The sequence below is a fragment of the Erithacus rubecula genome (assembly GCF_903797595.1).
Source record: "Erithacus rubecula genome assembly, chromosome: 6".
In the NCBI taxonomy this organism is placed as follows: domain Eukaryota; kingdom Metazoa; phylum Chordata; class Aves; order Passeriformes; family Muscicapidae; genus Erithacus; species Erithacus rubecula.
The window spans coordinates 26,947,965-26,968,148 of record NC_136688.1 but is presented as its reverse complement, the minus strand read 5'-3'; the positions used below and the strand labels follow the sequence as shown (position 1 = coordinate 26,968,148).

The 20,184-nt window shown below is 37.2% G+C and overlaps 1 protein-coding gene across 8 annotated transcripts in view; it reads left to right on the top strand.

Moving 5' to 3' along the window:
* SIPA1L1 (signal induced proliferation associated 1 like 1) overlaps window positions 1–20,184 on the top strand; it is a 198,056-nt gene that overhangs the window by 113,764 nt on the left and 64,108 nt on the right. For all 8 annotated transcript variants that reach the window (XM_079309827.1, XM_079309822.1, XM_079309824.1 and 5 more), the window contains one exon: window positions 13,340–15,160. In XM_079309827.1, the coding sequence (XP_079165953.1) occupies window positions 13,663–15,160 (1,498 nt within the window). In that variant the 5' untranslated portion in view covers window positions 13,340–13,662. The remainder of the gene's footprint in view (window positions 1–13,339; window positions 15,161–20,184) is intronic.

Here is a 20,184-nt window from a genome sequence, read left to right as displayed (position 1 = left end):
TCCCCAGCTTCATGTTGAACTATTTGCACTTGAAAGCCCTGATGACATTTTTTTGTATATGAACTTACCTGACCACCTTTTTAGCTAAATTTTGGCATCCATAAGTCATGGTTATGAATTTTAACTAATTATGCAGTTTTGTTGGTTGCTGTATAGAAAATTTCTGTTTCTAAGAGAACTGTTTGTAATATTTCAGTGGACACATTATGACTTCCTAGCACACAAATTCCCCCCCACCTTTCAGAACTTGAAAAACAGACTAAAGATTTCAAAATCCGTTTTCATTGTAGAAATTATTTTGGTTTTTTTTTTTTTTGTTTTTGTTTTTTTTTGTTTTTGTTTTTGTTTTTTGTTTTTTTTTTTTCAAATAAGAAAGAAAAGATTCACCAAAAATGCACTCCGTCTTCTGAAGTGAACCACTCAAGACTGTGAGAAATTTTAATGTGTTTCATTTCAGAGTGATTTTCAACTAGAATGAATGCTTATCCTCAGTGGAAATTCTGGCAAGCCTGTATTAATGTACAGGGGAGCAGAAACTGTACTTGGAAGGAAACCAAATATTTTCATTATAAAAGTTAGTATTTTGAAGCACTTCTAAGATCTCAGAATCCATGCATATCAGGCAGTTTTAAAACTTTCCTTACTTTAAACCATGTCTCACCACTTCACAGAGTAGCACACTGAATTTGGTAAATGATGACTGTATGGTCAGCATGAAGTACAAAGCAGTGAAAAACAAGTATCTATAGATTTAGCCATCCAGTGAGTTTGAGTGTAACATTTTTTTGTGTGTGTGCAACCAGCTCCAAATAGATTTCTCTGCTCTAATCTCATTGCTGTGCTCATGGTAGGCTTGAAGAATAGAGTTGATTTCCAAAGGGTTACAATGCAAATTGAGTTGGTCTTTTTTTTTCCTTTTTTTTTTTTTTTTCCTTTCCCCACAGCCCTCCTCCAGACACATATGTGCACATAAAACAGCTTAATTGTATTGGCATCTTTCTATAAAATCCTGGAGCCTTAAACTCATGTAATTACTGAAGAGGGTTTCTTTAGTGGGAGGATAAAGTTTTGCATTATGATGAAGACTGAGTAGTGCTAGCATCAGACTGTTCACTGAATAAGCTACTGAAATTGTCATTAAAAACAACCATTTTTCTGAAAGCTTTTCTCTAGAAAAAGACTCCACGTTGCAGTATAGAAAGATGAGTTGCTTTTAACAGTGATGATATCACTGGGCAAAGTTTCTCAATGGAAGGAGGTACAAAGTCACCTAGTTTCACAAGGTGAAATCAAGACCAAATTTATCTTGAAATTTAACTATCAGATTGTGGAGCACAGGTACAATCCCTTTCTGGTCAGAAATCATACCAAGAAATTGGAAGCTATTGCTTTACAATTGCTGATATTTTCAAGTGGTTTTCAGATATTGATCTGGCTAACAGAAAATGCATTATATTGATAAAATCCCCATTTCAGAATAATAGTAGAGTAGGCACAAAACCAAAAAAGAAACTGTGCATGCTTAAGAAAATGCAGCCCTGCAAATCAAAAAAGACATGGATGGCTTCAAAGTAGTGTTTGTATTCCTAACTACTCTCAGAAATCCAAGCAGGACCTTGAGCTTGTGAGCTGGAGTATGTGTCTCCAGCTGATGCAATTGGAATGATTTTGACTTCATGTGAGCAGGGAGGTGCATTAGCCTTCAAAGTCTGCTTTTTGGGAAGGATCTGCAAGGACCTGGGGGTTGCAGGGCAAGTGGAGCTGAGGAGTCGCCTGCAGGAGTCACCACGCTCAGCATAGGAAGGAGCCACAGCCTTTTTACTGGTGGAGAGTTCAAGGAGATTCCTGTGGTTTGCAGTGGCTGTCATGGCTTCCACAAAATCAGGGCTGGCCAGAGAAAGTCACCCCCACACACAGACAGCAAAGGTGAAAACTGGTGCCAAAATGATATTTCCTTTTTTCAGGAAGGGTTAAGAAATGTTCTTGCTGAACTGTTATCAACGTGATTTTATATAATGAACCATAATCAGAAATAGTATGCAAGCCTGATTAAGGCTGTTGATGCAGTGAAACAGGAATACACCCACACATGTACTTTCTGTAGGTAATTTACTTTTGAAGGTTTAGTATTGGAATTTAAATTATTTCAAATCTGTTTTCATTTCATAAAATGTTTTTTCATGCATGTGAACCAGGAACAGATGTAGATATTTCCTTTTACTGACCATGACTGGAGAAAAAAAATCACATAAGGCAAAAAGATTTTTCCATCATACTTCCTTAGATTATAATGAAAAAAACCTCAAATGGACATGCTGGACTATGTTTGGGATGTTTGGCTGGAGGCTTATTTTTGTGGTATCTGTGAGTTGTTGTAGGCCATCTTACAGAGAAGTGAATAAATCTTGTATGGAGTAATTTGGGTCTTGGGCTAGAAAGTTGATAAAAACTTGCATGGACAGATGGGCAGGTCAAACACACACAAGTTTAGTTGCACTTTGAGGCAATGGTAGTCTCCAATCATCCACCTAAATTTTCTTCTTAGGTTTAAAGATATATGGATGAGGTGCCAGTGCTGCTGGCATATGTATGCTTGTAATAGACTGATTCTTATTTAAATTGCAAAGTATGTTTTTAGATGTCACTGCCACCTTGCTTGCTCTTCTCAGTTTGTATCCTGATTTGCCAGCTTGACTGTCTGGTTTCATGACTTGAATTGCTTATTTGCTTTTTGCTTCTCGCTGGTATTGCAGTTTGGTGTAGGTTGCTTTGCACAATGAGTTGTGCACAGACTTTCACAATCACTCCTGAAGAGTTGATGTAGGTGGCCAGGTAGGTATTTTCCTGCTGTAGTTATTGGAGATAACTCTGTCCTCAGTGAGTTACTAGGATGGCTGTCTTTAAAATTTAGGTGCTGTCTACTTGGATGTTCTCAGTTGTTTTGACCATACAGTCTGTGGTAGGACTGTAGAACATAACATACCTACATCATCAAACCTAAGAGTCTCATCTACCTGTTGGGCAGAATTTCTAAGTAAACTTTCTTGGTTTTCTGCATATAAAGAGGAGTTCTTCTGTTTATGTCTTGAGAAATCCAGCCTGAACATCCACTTGTAGCACAGCACTCACAATTTATATCTACCTTTATTGTTTTCTAAACCATAAATGTTGCAATAATGCAGAATACAGATTTCTGCTGAGTAACAACGTTTTCACAGGCAGGTTTTTATCTCTATGTTGTTTTATTTATCATTATTAGTACTTGAAGTATTTTAGATGTGGAATAATAGTTTATGTACTACCAGTCCATGCCTCATGTTTTTGTGTACATTCCCATATGGAAAAAGAGAATGCCGTTGTAATATTTGTTCATTTATCAGGGTACAAGGTTTCTGTAGTTGCACTTTGTTCCCTACTAGGTTTTTGGAGCTATTTGCAGGTTTATATGTTATTCTTTTGCATTCCACATTGAAAGCTTCAGACATCCTTTGCAGTTTTTGAAGTGATATTGATAATGAATGTAACACACTCATCTTTGTCACCTGCTGATAGAACACCTAGTGCTCTTAAATTCCTGGCAGTGGTTTCCTGTCAGTTTTATGGTCCCATCCATATTTTTCTGATGTATTTTCATACCCCCAAAATGGGTACTTTGTATCAAGTCTTTTAGTCTTAATTTTAAATAACATTTTAAAGGAAAATGAACAAAAAAAGCTATATACAAACCTATGTGGAGGTTGAACTCTTTATTCCTTTATATTCATGAATATGGCATTTTGGAAAATACATGTGTAATGCATATGTTTGGAAAATAAATGTGATTGTTAAGGACAAAAAGGTTTTTATATATGTTTTGTCAAAAACAGGAAAGTGAATTATCCCCAGGGATCTCTGATGTCATGCCTGCTAATGTTATATAAGAGCTAGAGAAGCCTGAAAGTTGGTTTGTTTTTTGGTTTTGGTTTTGGTTTTTTTTTTTTAATTCTGGTGGATTTATAGTTCCTCATGAGGCTAGATTTACACAGCATGTGTGTCAGATGGTAATTTAAGATGGTTTTCCTTTTTGGTCTGTGGGATGACCCCGTCTTTGACTCTGAATGAAACCAAATTAGTAAATAAAAGTCTTCCTTGGACAAAGACCACAGCCTTTGTAGTTTAGGAGGATCTGTTAGAGTGGAGCACTGGGAAGGGTTGTCATAAGCACTGCTCTAAAAATATGTAATTTACTGAATCTGTTGCCATGCCTTCTATGTGAACAGTTTAATTGTCTGAAAAAAAATGTTATTTCATCTGGTTGTCATTTTTGTTTGCTTGTATGGATAAATAGGCTTCAGAAAACACAAAATGTGGTTCCAAAAAGAAGACTGCACCCAGTACTCAGTCCCCCACTTTGGGTTGGAGCATATAGGAGAAATGCAGCATTCAGTAATGCATCAGTATCACTCTTACAGTGGTCTAGATGGTTGCTAGTGGCAGTCATTTGGGCATCCTTTCCAAATTAATACATTACTGATTTTGAAGCCAGTTTCAGTGTTCCACTGAAAGGACACCAAAGTTTGGTTTGTAAATGGGTTTGCATGTTTGCAAGTTAAATGATTGATGGCAAAGTGTGAAGCTGATGGTCTAAGAAAAAAATGAAAGAATGGAAAACATGCAAAAGGGAAGAGTTGCTGAGAATTGTTCTTGCTTTCTTATAAAACCTGTTGCTTAGTGATTTTTTGTTTGGTCTGCTAAGATCAGTATCTAAATAAACAGTTAACTTTTTTTCTATTTTAACCTACTTTTATTAGGGGGAGTTTATTTATTTTTACTTTTTGTTTATCTGCACTTTTAGATCAAGTTCTTTGCACTGATACACTGCTATGCTTTCTAGAGCTAATGCAAAACTTGCAATTTAGAAAAGATAAATTGGCTTATCGATGAAAATAATATTATTGAGTTTTTACTGAGTTGTTAATTTTTGTTCCCAAAAGGATTTTTAGTGGAAGGCTGTGGAGAGTTCAACCAAGTGCATTTCAAAGTGAATGTTGCAGTTGTTCACAATCATAGAATTTAAAAAAAAATACTTCAAGTTTTTGCTACAAATTACTATCTTCCTCTAAGGTTTTTAATTGACTTCTTTTCTTGGTGTTGCACATTTGACAGCATGTGGCAGTCACTTGAAATGGAAACTGCTGTAGTTCTTGCAGGATTGTTTGAGAATTGCATGCTTTCTTTATCAAACATGTGAACTGTTAAAAGAATCTTTGTTGTTCTCTGTAGCCCTTGCATGACTTTATAGTCTGGACTGTAATTTTCAGTTTAATTATTTTGTATTGTCTTTACTTGGCTAAAGTTTGAATAATCTGAATACCTAAAAGGTTCATGCTGCAGGGCATATTCCAGGTTACTTGAGTCAAAATTTCCTGTAGAAACATATAATGAACACTTGATAGGTTTAGCTTTAATTTGATAGTGAATGCAGTTCATTAAGCACATTTACTAGTTCTAAACACTAGTAAATGTGGGAAGTCTTTAAATTATATGAGGGTTAATTACCATGTACACTTATGTTATATTTAAGTACTTCTGTCTAGAGAAGCCTTGGAAAGGTAACACATCTTGTATGTAAATATATGTAGATGTATATATACAAAAACATACCTGGTATATACACACAAAAGCAAAACGTGTTTTAGGAGAAAATATTTTAACTTGGTGTTAAAGTCTTTGTCATAAAAGAATACTATTTAGGTAGTTCAAACGACATTTTTAATAGGTGATTTGTAGGGAGAAAACCCTTTCTTTGGTATGTACTTTTAAATGTTATATTTCAGTAGTAGCTTAAACTTCATTTTCATTTTGTAAACATGGACTCGATGATCTTGAAGGTCTCTTCCAACCTAGTCATTCTGTGAATTCTTGGTACTTACTGGAATTTGTAGCTCTTACACTGACCTGTACCTAGGCCAGGGTATACCAGCCCATTTTGTCTCTTAGTCTTTTTTTTCTTGGGTTTTTTTTTTTTTTTTTTTTTTTTTTTTTTTGTTTTGTTTTGTTTTGTTTTTTAAATTATTTAAAAATTTTTTATTTTGTTTTTTTGAGTTGTGACTCTTCATAGGTCAGACTGTCACAGTATCAGATATTAGCCATTGATTAACTTGTACACTTGTCAGTAAAGCAGCTTTTTATAAGAGTCCACCAGGAAGAGCAGTCTGTTTCTGGAACCATTACTCAGGGATGCAATATAGCAACAGCTACATACTGATAAATAAAGAGAGAAGAACCATCTCTTGAAAATAAGAAAAGAGAGGGGTATAAATGAAACTGTTTTATAGTTGGTAAAAATTTGCATTTTTGAGAGACCGTGTCTGTGAGCTGGAATAACTTGCTCTTGTGTTGCCACTGATGTAGACTCATTTCCTAGAGCACATGCACTCCTTTTAAAAATAAGTTGTTATTAACAGTTTTGTTCCAGGAATAGAATACAGTATAGCATATAGTAAAACTTGTCATCATCTCTCTTTTAGATCCTGTAAATTAGCTTCCAGGAAAGGGATTCTACACTTAATTAAGTAGATGAGTGACATTGGTACCAAAATGGAACATGAGTGTTGAAGTAAGAATGCCATGTGCAGTCCTTTCTTCACTCTTCCTGTCTCAGTTAAAAGGAGTTTTATAAAGGAGTTTTCAGCAACAGTTACTTGCACACTTGAGAACTGTGATATGCATGTCTTGATTAGTGTGTATGAAATGGATGTGAAGACAGAGGATGCAGTTCTGGCTTTGAGATGTTGTTGTGTTTGCTCGGCGAATAATGAATAGGAAATCATCATGGAGCAAAATGTGCTGAAGTGCACAGGTGGGAGATTACTGTCCCCTGTGTTGCTATATCTGTCTCAGTTTGATAGCTTTTATTATGCTCCATTTACAATCCTGTTATGTCACGAGCATTTGCCACTGACTGCAGGAGATTATGATTATTGAGTGTGACTTCATGGTCTTCTGCACAGGGAGGCCAGCTGGTTCGCTGTGCTCTGAGCCAGCTGATGGTTTACAGCCATGGTTACCAGGGCTGCAATCCTGGGGCAGTGAATTGTGCCCAGTGCCACAGTGGATGTGCTCAGCTCAGCCCCCTTTTCTAGTGACTGTTCTCCTCCGGGTGTTCCACTGTGAAAGCAGAGCCAGAGTGGCTTTGTCTCTAGAGAGGCACACTCTAAGAGTGCAGGAGCTGGTAGCAGTGACTCACAGTAATTATTGTTACACCCTCAAATCAACCTTGCTGAGGTTCATGTGTGTTTGCATCAGCTGCTTCAGCAGAGAATGAAGCTAAGAATAAAGCAGTGCTAAATCCTAGCAGATCAGTGCAGGTGATCATTGTGTGTATGGCAACAGATAGCACCCGGTGCCCTCAGAGCAAAGGTTTTCTGCTCATGATTAGGGTGCAAGGAAACATTCAGAGAAAAAAGTAGAAGCACAGACTTGCTGACATGTGAATCACTGACAAATTTGATAGACACGTAAATTGGTGTAGTGGGGGGAAAAGAAAGAGAGGTTGAGGGAATCTGTCTGTCTATGCAGAGCTCACAGTTATCACAAACTCAGGTAATACAAAGCCAGCAATTCTGCTAAGCTTGGAATACAATAAAACTGGTGAGTTAGTAAAATACCAAACCGTATTCTTCAAATGGATTTGCAGTTGGTAAAAACTTCCTCAGAAAGATGAACCTTTTAGCTTTCCTGCAATTACAGTGATGAAAGTAATTCTGAGAAGAAAAGGATAAAGTTAATAATAGGTAACTAGATAAAGTATTTCAAAAGGCTAAATTGAATTTTTCTCCTCTGAGGAATTAATGTTATGCAAGTAGACATTATTTTGTACATATAATAACTTAATTGGCTGATAAATTAATATTCCCTCAGGGGGCTTGATCTGTTATAATTCAGGTAAGAATTTGTGACAGAAATAGATAAGCTTCCATATATAAAATATTTTTCGTTGTTCTCAATTATTTTTCTAGTTTTGGAGGAACTTCTAGTTTTCAGGGGCTAATGCTGATGCCATTTCTTTTCCTACTAAAAGTTAGCAAGGGCTGCTGCCAGTATTGTGTGTGTTGTTGCACTGCATTTCCTAAATTGACTGTATTTTAGTAAGCCCTGTGGAACACAGAACATCTAATTTAAGTTTTTAACAGCTGCTTGCTATAAAATGTTATTCTGGTCTCCTTATCCTACAGTTTTGGTGATTTTTAAAGTATCCCTGGCAATATATTCTGTTTACCATTCTCTACTATGTTTTACTGTTTGGTGTGAAACAGGTATGGGGTATGGAGGCTTGGCAAAAGTAAGACTTTCCTAAAAATTGAAGCTGATTCACTCATTTCCAAATTTTCATTTTAAAATGCCACTTTTTAATGAGGGCTGATGGTGAAGTATGAAGTCTTTCCTTTGGAACGTTATGAACCATGAATAATTTGGTTCCCCTATCTCTGTCAACATCAGACTATTAGGATCATTAGCACCCATGATTCCAGAATCTGGAGTCTCATCATCATCTCAGCAGATAAGAGCAATTGCTGAATCTTGTCTAGTAAGACTCAGTTGTGGGTAAAGTGTCTGCTTTGCAGGGGGAAAGAGCATGATTCCACATAAAGCTAGGAAAAACTGTAATAGAAGGTCTCAAATTGATGTGTCAGGCATGAGCTCCTTTTCTCCATTCACCTTAACAAGCAGTTGCTGAATTATCTTCTTTGTCAAGCTAGATGCAAGACACTGATTACTGTGCAGTAGTTGAGGGTTTTTTATTATCCTGAACTGATTTGAGTGAGATATTTCTTCTTGATCAGCTACTTGTATTTGCTGCTTGCATTCCAAAGGTTCTAGATGCAGTCTTGACTGGTAGAATCTTCATTTTTGTGTGTCTGACTTCAGGCATGACAAATAAGAAATCAAGATCCTTGACTTTCCTGCCTTTTAAGAATGATGGAGTCTGCAAAACCATCTTGCAGTTCATCTACAGGGTCCTTTAAGTTTTATAAGAGCAGTTCTTTGTCCTACCCTAAAACTTTGGCTTAGGGGGAGACAGCAAAGGTTTAAAAAGGTACAAATAGAAAGCAAAAGAATGAAGATAGGTTTGTGCTCATATTGAATTGAGATTACATAGCTAGTTATCTGATACTGGTAAAAACCTAACAATAAAATTTGTCCTAAGGATCTGAGACCCAGTTTAAACATATACTTGAACTGCTTTACTAATTATTGTATGCAATCTGATAAGCAGATAATTGGTTTTCTGATTATTCTTTTAACTCTCTATTCAAGTTTTTAATTGATATAATCAGTACTAAATTTTCATGTACCCTTTAAGTAGTTTTTGCATGTGGTTTTCATTTACAGCTTTTTATATGTAGCTGTTCATCTGATTACTTTGTTGGCCTCCTCAGTAAGTTGTGATGAATTGGAAAAGTGTACATTTTTGTGGTTATGTGAGTTTGTCCTCGCCATATTCTGTTCACACAGATATTCATAGCTCTACCTTAAGTTGTATTTTTTTTTCATAGTAAAAAAGAAGAGTAGGAAAAAAAGAGTAGGAATTGTTACTCTTCACAAGTGCTGCTCTTGGCTTTAGAAGTAGGTACCATACTGCCTATCTTGTAATTTTAACTAATTTTAATAGATTTTGTGTTCTGTGTTGGTGATTTTGTTGCTTAATATTTAAGTTCTGTCAGGTTTTCCATTTCAAAATAGCACCTGTTACTGGTAACTGATGGTCATTTAAATCAAGTGGGATCTGCTGTGTTTCTGATGCTGTCATGTTTTGCAAATAATGCACGAGAAAAGGTTTAAGTACAGATTGCTGTTATTGTTCACTTTTATTAAAGCTGGCGCTTTAGGAATTTTTAATCTTATCAAACGCAATGTTTTCACTTTATTTTGATTGAAGCTAATCAAACCTTTTACACCAGACTGTTAGGTTTCAAATTAGACACCAGGCTAGGAAGGTCTAGAGAATTAAACATGGACAGGTGGTTGCAGTCTCCAAAAAATTTGACTTAATAGTGATTTAATTCACATAGACACAGTTAAGGGTGGAGTTCATTTCTTCAGAGTATGATATTAACTATTACCATGATAATTTATGGCCTGTATTCCAGCTGCTACAGCAGATGAAGGAGGACAGCTGCAAAAACCTGCAGAACATGAAACAGCTGGTCCCCAGAGTGAGACAAATGTAAAGCTGAGACAGGAACAGAGGATTTCCTTTGGAAAATACACTGTGTCGTCATGTAACTCATGACAAAACCATGTAGACAACAGGTCAAGAATAAGTTATGTAGACCACTTAGTTATATTTTTTCACATGATTATAGTGATGTTTTTGTATCTATATCCTTACTCTTCAGGTTATTGTCCTGAAAATTTTTTAAGGAAAAAAATACGATTTGGGCAGGTAGGGAGAACTGGTGGTGTTTGGATGTTTCTGTGGTCAACATCAAGCTTGGGAATTTTTAGAGTTGCTGTGTGAACTTATGCCCTTAAGTTAATGAGAAACCTGTAGTACTAGGTTATCTGTTTTGGTAGAACAGCATTTGAGGGGAGGAGGTGTATACTTTGCTTTCAGAGATACTGATAGTAGAAGGGGAACAGAGCCTTGGCAACTAATCTTGGCTTTCACTGCATACTGTGAAGAGGAGCTTGTGGTAGTGGATACTTGTACTTCTACATGTTTTATGTTCATTTCTTAGGTTGACTTTTCCTTTGTGATCCCTTTTAGCCTGGCATTCTCCTGCCCTAAATCCTTACCAGTTTTCATTCTTTTTTCCTTCTGTCCTGCCTGTAAAAGCAAGCCTGTATAGATATTTAGGACGTGCTATGAAGTGTTGCCATTTCACAGAGATTAATAGTTCTCAAACACTCTATGATAGACACTGTTGAAAAGTATGGGCAGAAGATTAGGTTATATCATGGTACAGGGTGTTTGCATTTTCCCTTTCTTGATCTCATGGTGCACAGAGTTGTTTCATCAGCCTGATTAGTTCTTAGGCTGGAAAGTGTTTGAAAATTGTAAAACATTATAGCTGAATATTTAGTAGTTTTGCAACAGCAGCATGGGTAGACTGCCTTTCTAAAGTTATTTTAATTATTTAACTAGAAAAAAACACTGTTATTTCAACGGTATTATTGGCAGCACAAAGCTGAGTGCTGCAGCTGACACAACAAAAGGAAGGGATTGCCATCTAGGAGGACAGTGACAAGCTGAAGGAACAGGTCTGTGAGAACCTAATGAGATTCAACAGGTCCGCTTGGGTCAGGACAACCCTAGACATGGGTACAGACTGGGACATGAACTTTTTGAGAGCAGCCCTGTGGAGAAGGACTTAGGAGTGCTGGTGGACAAAAAGCTAGACAGAAGTCAAGAATGTTGCAAGTGCAACCCAGAAATCCAACTGTATCCTGGTCTGCATCAAACACAGCAGGGCCAGGGAGGTTGGCCTCCCCTGTATTCTGTCCTTGTTAGACCCTAATTGGAGTAGTGCATCTGGGTCTGGATTCTTCAGGACAAGAAACACATGGAACTGTTAGAGAAGGTCCAGAGAAAGGCCATGAAGATAAGAGGGCTTGAGCAACTCTTCTAAGATTGAGAGAGCTGGGATTGCTCAGCCTGGAGAAGGCTGTGAGGAAACCTTATTGCAGCATTCCAGTACTTAAAGAGTGCTTTGAAAAAGATGGAGACATTTTACCTGAGCAAATGGTGATAGCACAAGGGAGAACAGTTTTAAACTAAAAAAATTAAAGATTTAGATTAAATGATAAAAAGCTCTTTCCTGTGAGGGTGGTGAGATGCTGGAACAGGCTACCCAGGCAAGATGTGGATGGCCCATCCCTGGAGGTGTTCAAGACCTGATCTAGTGGGTGGCTGCCCTGCCTGTGGCAGAGATGTTGGAACTGAGTGATCTTTAAGGTCTCTTCTAAGTCAAACCATGCCATGATTCTCAGATTGTAGCAGCAGTATGAGAAGAGCTGCATTGATGTAAATGGCTGTGCAAATACAGTAGTACCCGGGTGACTCGCACTGTGTGTGTGATGTTGTCAGCTTGTATTTTAAGTATTCCTTATATGTTGAGCTTTATATTAAGAGCAGCTATTTTAAAGTGGTGCTTTATATGGCAAGTGAAATTTAAACATGCTACCTTTGGAGGCAGAAAGTGCCCTGGCTTGGTATTTAATTACTGTGGTGCAAAGTACTGCTGTAAGTGCTGTTTTCCCTGGAAGCATCAGAAAGCCTTGATTTTTAGACAATGCTGTATTGTCAATCCAGTGCTGGTTCAGCAGCATCTCTGCACACATTTGGCAAATATTTAAAGGACACATTTTGTGTGATTGGTTCAGCCTTTGAAAATTATTAACTTCTTTGTTAAAGGATGTACACAGCAATGCAAGATTTTATCTTGACAATCCCATGCTTTTGTCTTCTACCAGCAAGGATGTATTTGTGGATTATGGTTTTTTTAGCTCCTCAAAGGGCAGTGTACTAAAGGCTTTGTAATCACTTCTGTACTGATGAGGTATGGGAAAGCGTTTCATTTCTGTGACTTTGTGAAGCTGGAATAATACAGGAGCTGTGGTAGGCAAAATTTTATTAGCCAGGGAAATAAATGAAACTTTTCATATCAAGTTACTTAAAAGTATGTCTTGCTATTTATCTTTAACCTTTTTATGTATTGTAAACTCTGGTCAGAGGTTATGCTTTCTGGACTATGCAGATAATCTGCAAATAAGGCTGTTCAAATCACAAAATGTGTGCTCTTGACAGCCATCCTCTCTTACAATTGTGTACACTTTTGGCTAATTACCTTTTTTGTTTTTTTTGTTGGTGTTAACATATCAGATATTTACATTAATGGGAAAGTTGAATAGGTAGTGTTAATACCTAATGGCAGCCAAGGATGCATGACTTGTAGATTGTTTAAAGTGGTTATAAAAATTGGAGTCCTGATCTGGCTCTTACAGAATTTCTCTGGGAAATGAATGCTGTATGTGTCTTTAGCAGAGAAGCTCCCTACTCGTGCTTTGTAACACTGCTCATTAACCCAACTAAAAAGTACAACTAATCAGTTCAGAAGGAAAATGTATTTGCTGGAATCAGAACCCAGAATTATTTTTTCAGAAGGCAACCCAACAATATCTAGAAAATTCCTCACCACCATGTAACAGAGTGCTGTATTTTTGCAATGATGATCAATGTGATTTAAAACATGTTTCTTAAAAATATTAATTATCTGTAATAATTAGTGTCAGTTATCAAGAGTTCTGTATGAAAGAATTAATGATTTTCTCTCTCCCTTTTTTTTTGTTCTAGGCTTAAAAGAAGCATAAGCAATTAAATTACACCTCTGACGTTTTGGAGCACGAGTGATGTTAAAACTATTTGAATGTATTGGAGCATGTCCGCTTCTTAAAATGCAGAAGTTAAAGGAAATTATTGCTTATCAAAGTCTACTGAGTATCTGAATTTTCTAGACATCGTGCATTTAACCGTATCCTTAAATGTCCATGATTAAGATCTCATGCAACCATTGTATATTTTGGAGACTATTCTCCAGAAGAGAACTGTGCATTTAAAAAGCAGAAATGACTGTGTTTTTTCTTGGAACTTACTAAGGTTGAACATACTGAAAGACCATGACCAGCTTGAAGCGGTCCCAGACCGAAAGGGCTGTTGCCACGGGGGTATCAGTCGGAACCGATGGCACCTCCAAAGTCCACTCGGATGATTTCTACATGAGGCGCTTTAGGTCACAGAACGGCAGCTTAGGGTCTGCAGTCATGGCGCCAGTTGGGCCTCCTCGCAATGAGAGTTCCCATCACGTTACCTCTACCCCTGGAGTCCCTAAAATGGGGGTCAGGGCAAGGATTGCTGATTGGCCCCCAAGGAAGGAGAACATCAAGGAGACAAGCAGATCTAGTCAAGATATTGAAACATCAAGTTGCCTTGACAGCATGTCTTCTAAAAGCAGTCCTGGGAGTCAGGGAAGCTCTGTTAACCTAAATGCTAGTGATACCGTCATGTTAAAGAGCATCCAGAGCACACTTAAAAACAAGACCAGACAATCTGAGAATCTAGATTCCAGGTTTCTTACACCTGATGGCTATCCCAGTTCCCCAAGGAAAGCTCTTCGCAGAATACGACAGCGCAGCAACAGCGACATCACCATAAGTGAGCTTGATGTGGATAGTTTTGATGAATGTATTTCACCCACATTTAAATCTGGACCATCTCTGCACAGAGAGTATGGCAGCACATCTTCCATAGATAAGCAGGGAACTTCAGGGGAAAGCTTTTTTGACTTATTGAAGGGCTATAAAGATGAAAAGTCTGATCAGAGAAGCCCAGGCTCAACTAAACTTGGTGAGCTTCTGATTGCCAGTGGAAGCAAGGGTTCAGGATTCTCTCTAGATGTGATAGATGGGCCTATTACTCAAAGGGAAAACCTGAGACTCTTTAAGGAAAGGGAGAAGCCACTCAAGAGACGCTCAAAATCAGAGACGGGAGATTCATCTATTTTTCGTAAATTGCGCAATGCCAAAGGTGAAGGGGAACTTGGGAAGTCTTCAGATCTTGAAGACAACAGGTCAGAAGATAGCATTAAGCCTTGGACTTGTCCGAAGTGTTTTGCTCATTATGATGTACAGAGTATTTTATTTGATTTAAATGAAGCAGCAATCAACAGGCATAATGTTATTAAAAGGAGGAACACAACGACAGGTGCATCTGCTGCTGCTGTAGCATCACTTGTCTCTGGACCCTTGTCCCATTCTGCAAGTTTCAATTCTCCAATGGGCAGCACTGAAGACCTGAATTCTAAAGGAAATCTCAATATGGATCAGGGGGACGATAAAAGCAATGAACTAGTAATGAGTTGTCCTTATTTTCGTAATGAGATTGGTGGGGAAGGGGAAAGGAAGATCAGCCTTTCCAAATCTAATTCAGGTTCCTTCAGTGGGTGTGAAAGTGCCTCATTTGAGTCGACTCTGAGTTCTCATTGCACAAATGCTGGAGTTGCAGTTCTGGAAGTTCCCAAGGAGAATCTGATTTTACATCTAGACAGAGTGAAAAGATACATCGTTGAACATGTAGACCTTGGTGCATATTATTATCGAAAATTCTTCTACCAGAAAGGTAGGTGAACTTCATTTCTCCTTGAGTTTTAAGAAAGACTTTTTTTTGTTTTTTTTTTCCAGACATGCAAAATTCTATTGATACTTAATACTATTTGCAAGAATTAAGGATTTCTTTTATGGTGTATTTTACTGATGTTATGTGCTATATCTAATAGTTTTTCAGAGTGCTGGAGTATAAGAATGTTGAGAATTTTATTTGCTGATTGGTGTGATAACAATGGCTACAAAATATGAATGTCTTGAAATGCAGCTTTGGGTATCCATATGAGTGGACAGGGTTTGACACTTGAAATACTCAAATAAGAAAATCCTAAAATACAAGAACTTTCTTTCTACTGTGATAGGAGTTGATGTACTGAGGATTTAATGGAATGTGCATCTTAGACAGCATTTATAATAATCTTGGGATGCACTAATTAGCTAAATAATCAATTTCAAAACTTTTCTAAGTAAATAATAAATAAATGAAGATATGTATAGATAAAGCTTTATATACGCACACAAATACCTGTGTTTCAATGCCAACAGTGCATCTGAAAAACCAGAGGGCAGTTCTGTTATCACATGGTTCTGCCCTGAAACCAAGGATTATAATTTCTATTGGATGTATTGGGAGAGGTAATAAAGCCCAAAGCAACAGATGGAATCCTTTTGACCTATAGAAAAGAGAAAACCCCAAACATTACCTAGGTACTCCCTCTCTCTGTTCCTCCTGTCAAATTGATACTGGCACTGGGAGATGCAGACCTCCCTCTATTCTTTATGATTCTGAAAATTATCAAAAAGGATTTCAGGCCAAAGTCCTTTAAAAGAGTTCTGTCTGCAGGATTCTGTTGTATTTCCTGATGGATAGAGCTGGTCTGATGCCTGACTTGGAGCGTGCTTGTTCCTTACCTTGCAGTGATCAGTATTGGGTTTCTTCTCTTTAGTGAATGCAGGTCAAAAGAGCTTGTTTCTCACACATAAAAGCAACAGGAATGCCTGATTAGAATTAAATTGGTGGTCTTAAAAGAACAAACTCAAGCTTCTTAACTGCATGTTATTGCTTATAATCTCATTTTTCTCTTGCCTTCAAATTATATTCATCTCTTACCTCTTCCTCCCTGCACTGTGCATTGTTTAGGTGACTCTTGTTACTTTTTCCATGGTCTCTTTCTGCATTCTTTCTGGGGCTGAGAGGTAGCCTTTGCTCCACGTTTGTTGAGAGTCCTGATCCATATCCTTTGGAGACATAGGAGTTAGGAAAAAGAATGATTTCCTGGGCAAAGTAAGCTAGATGTGTGATATAGGATAAGAGGGTAGAGCCTGAGGTTCATGACCTCTGTCTGCGATTATCTTCCTCTTTGTCTCCCTCTGCAACAATTTGATTCCTTACCAGTCTAGTGAGTTTTGCAATCAGCAACTGAAGTTTCATGTTACAGCTGACCTGATTTACAGCATTTCAGCACTACGGGGGGAAAACAGGATTCCTCCCTCTTCCTTGTACTGGTTCTCTTGTTTTCAGAGAACTTGATAAGCCAGTTGAGTTTACTAAACAAACAGACAGAATTCTTGCTGTCACGATAAATTTGGGGTTTACTGTTTGGTTGTTTCTCCCCATTTCTGGTGAGGGATATTATCTTTCCTTGCAGTCAGAGAAGTGCCAAAGCCATACAGCCAGGTAGGGGATGAAACTGAACAGCAGAAGAGGAAGGAGGTGTGAGTGAGATTTTAACCCTAAGGCAAAAACAATTTATTAGTTTGCCTTCTCCTTACTGGAAACCACACCCTCATGCTACTATAGTTCCAGTCATTATGTTTCCATTTTTTTGTAGATGTAATTATGAACAATTGATAAAATTGACATAATCCAGTCCCAAGGGCACTGGTGAGGGGCAGCCAGATTAAAAAATGTATGTTATGAAGTAGGGTTGGATGGGGAGCAGAAGATGTGATTTTTTTTTTTTTAATTTTTTAATTTTTTTTTTTAACCAATAAAACTGTGTTTTAAATTTACTTTTCTTGGGTTCAGTCCAGCAGAGTCCAAACCAGGGGTGTTGTTTCCATCAGAGATTTTTATCTGAAAAGCTGTACTTCAGAAGCCTCATTAGATATCCCAAACCCCAATTTTCTACAAATGCAAAACACATTTTGTTGACCACCCAGAGTATCATCATTCTCTGAGTAAACTTTATACTTAGCTGATGGGGTGGGATAGTGGTAAAACTTGAAGCAGCATAATGGGGAAAAAAATGTAGGAAGTCAGTTGTTAACTGATTTTTTTAATGTAACATGAAGCAAGTAATGATGCAGAAATTTCTTTGCTAGAAGAGGAGGTTGGATTTTGATGATGTTACGAATGGAACAGACAGTGCCAAAGGACAGTTTTAGTAGGATCAGCTCATCCAGTCAGTAGGCTTTGGATAATTTTATAGTCTTGGAAGTATTCTTACATGAATTCTGGTTTGACAACAATACCTTTTAAAGATCTCAAACCAGGAAAATTTCATGGAATTGGAGAACACATAGTAATCCTAGAGCTTGCAAAGAATAAAAAGCCTTATTACAGAGAATTGTAAGCTTGAGTTGGTTTTCATTCCAACTGAAAATAACCAAGACAGTAATTTGGGATTATACCAATAAAGAACTGCCAGTTAAAAATCATCAATGATGCCAGTCAGCATGATTTTATGATAAATAGGTATTGTCACACAAAAGAAGAAACACCATAGTTAATCTTGTGTCCTGAAAAAAAAAGGATGAAAGCTGTTGAATTCATATAGGCACTTCTAATTTCTTCAAGATAATTTGGTGAAATGCTGATGCTGACTTGTCTGAATCTTTAATTATATGAAATCAATAGCTCATTTTTTACAGGTACTGTTACTTAGAGGAGAGATCTGTCTCAAGTTTTAGCAGTGTATGGAAGAAGGATAAGTAAGCTTCGAGTATTAGAAATGTGGTCCAAATTAATTCAGATATTTTAATGTAGTTAGTGTAAAATATTTGCATGTGACATTTATGGATGAGTCTTGTATAAGTTTAATGAATGCACATGGATGAGTTTTTGCATGTAAAGGAAATTGGTCCCTCTACAGAGTAATGGAATTAATAAATAGTATTCTGGCCTGGTGTCCAGACTTCCAAATGTCAAAATACTGGCGGAGTTTAGTGGAGGTAAGAAAAATGATACTTGGAAAAAGATATTGGGAAGAGAACTGTATAATTGTACTTCCCAAAGCTGAATTCAGTTTCTTCACTTTGTCTGAACTAATTGTGCAGATTCCCTTTGTACTCAGTGGAGAGAAATGAACCTTGCAGTCTCTTCCTTCAATACACTAACGAAGCTCTTACACAACTAACTCACATAGAAATGTTTATTTTTATAGGAAATTAATGCTACTCTTATAATGCACAAGATGTACTTAAAAGGTGATTAAATAATAGTGTATTTTAAAAGGTATATTTGATAGGACTTAAGTAAATGTTTCAAGTCTAGACATTTGTAAGTTCGACTTGTGTATAAAAAAAGAGGGAGGGAGGATGAAGCCAGCACAAGAACCAATTTGTGAAAGTTGCAGATGTGTTTATTAAAGACTTATTTATAATCAGTGTTAAATCACAGAGAGAAATTTTTTTTCCGTCAGCTTGTCCAGGTCCAACTCAGAAAAGAGAGTGTGTCACTCCAGAGGAACAGTCTGTTTTCTCTGTCCCTGTTGCTGTGTCTGGGAATGACAGTTCTCATGGAAAGAACCAAGAGCATCTGTTTTGCTTCCATCCTCCTCATGCAGTAGTTGCTAATGTTGCCATTTAGGACACATTTTAGTTACTGGCTTAGAATGAAAGACTCCACTGAGAAGTAAATAGTTTCCTGAGCTGATTTTATAACAAATGAGCTGTTGGTCAGCTTTCATTTAATTGTTGGCAGCCAGTAAAAATACCCTTTGCCCTAATGCTTTAAATTGCTGCATATTCTGTCCAAGAGTTGGTGCCTTTCAAGTATGTGGCTAGACTTACAGAGCTCCCAAAATGCTGCCTACCCTTTTGTCTCTAGAGAACTACTGAGCAGGGTTTTCCAGTACTGTAAATGCTGAGCTAGGATTAGAGGAAAATGCTTGATGCAAGTTTCATTCAGAAGAGAAATGTTTGGGGTTTTTATTTCTTGTCTGATTACACAGGATGTCAGTTGGACATGATATCTAAAGAGAAATATGATGAAAGCATGAAAGACCTCTTTCAGTTAAAATCAAGTGCATTTACTTGGATTTCCTTTGCAAAGGAAACTCGCATATCTGCCAGGAAAATAAGTATTTTAGGTTTGGTTCTTTCACAGGAAGTATATTTTGGGTTATATGTTAAATATTTAACTATTTTGGAAGTATATATAGTTTATTTTAATGACCAGCTACAATCAAGTCATTTTTTTTTTTGTATGGATTTATAAGTTAATTTATGGCTGCTGCTAATTGTCCTGATTGTCTGCTAATTAAAAGCTTTTTCAACTGTTGTTTAGATTAAATGTCAAGCTTGAGAAATATTGTTTCCAATTAGCTTGTGTGGTGTAGAGAAATAAGCTGTCTTCTATGATATTCAGGTTTGACTTTAAGTTCTTGAATTATAATTGTGACATAGCCCTTGTTTTCCCAATAAAACAACTAATTAGCTCCCTTTACATTGGATATTAAGCTTTTTGCACTTTAATCCTGCCACTTCTTTTTGCACACTGGAAAGAGAAAATAGTTGGATGCAAGAAGATTCAGAATTTAAAGGAAAAATCAGGTGGAGGTACAAGAAAGTGTACCAGAAGGAAAAGTAATCAGGTACAGAGATACATACTGTAGCCTGGAGAATGAATACAGAGATGGGGTTAGATGAGGTTTAGGGGAGGAGAAAGTATTAAAGTAAAGAATAAACGACCCAGTAGCAAATGTGAGTAGAGGAGAGGGCAAAGGATGTTGAAAGGGCAGCAAGAAAGATGCTGCCCAGTGCAGACTGAAGGAAAAGAGAATAAAAGACATTTCCACTTAGCAGAGAAGTGTAAAG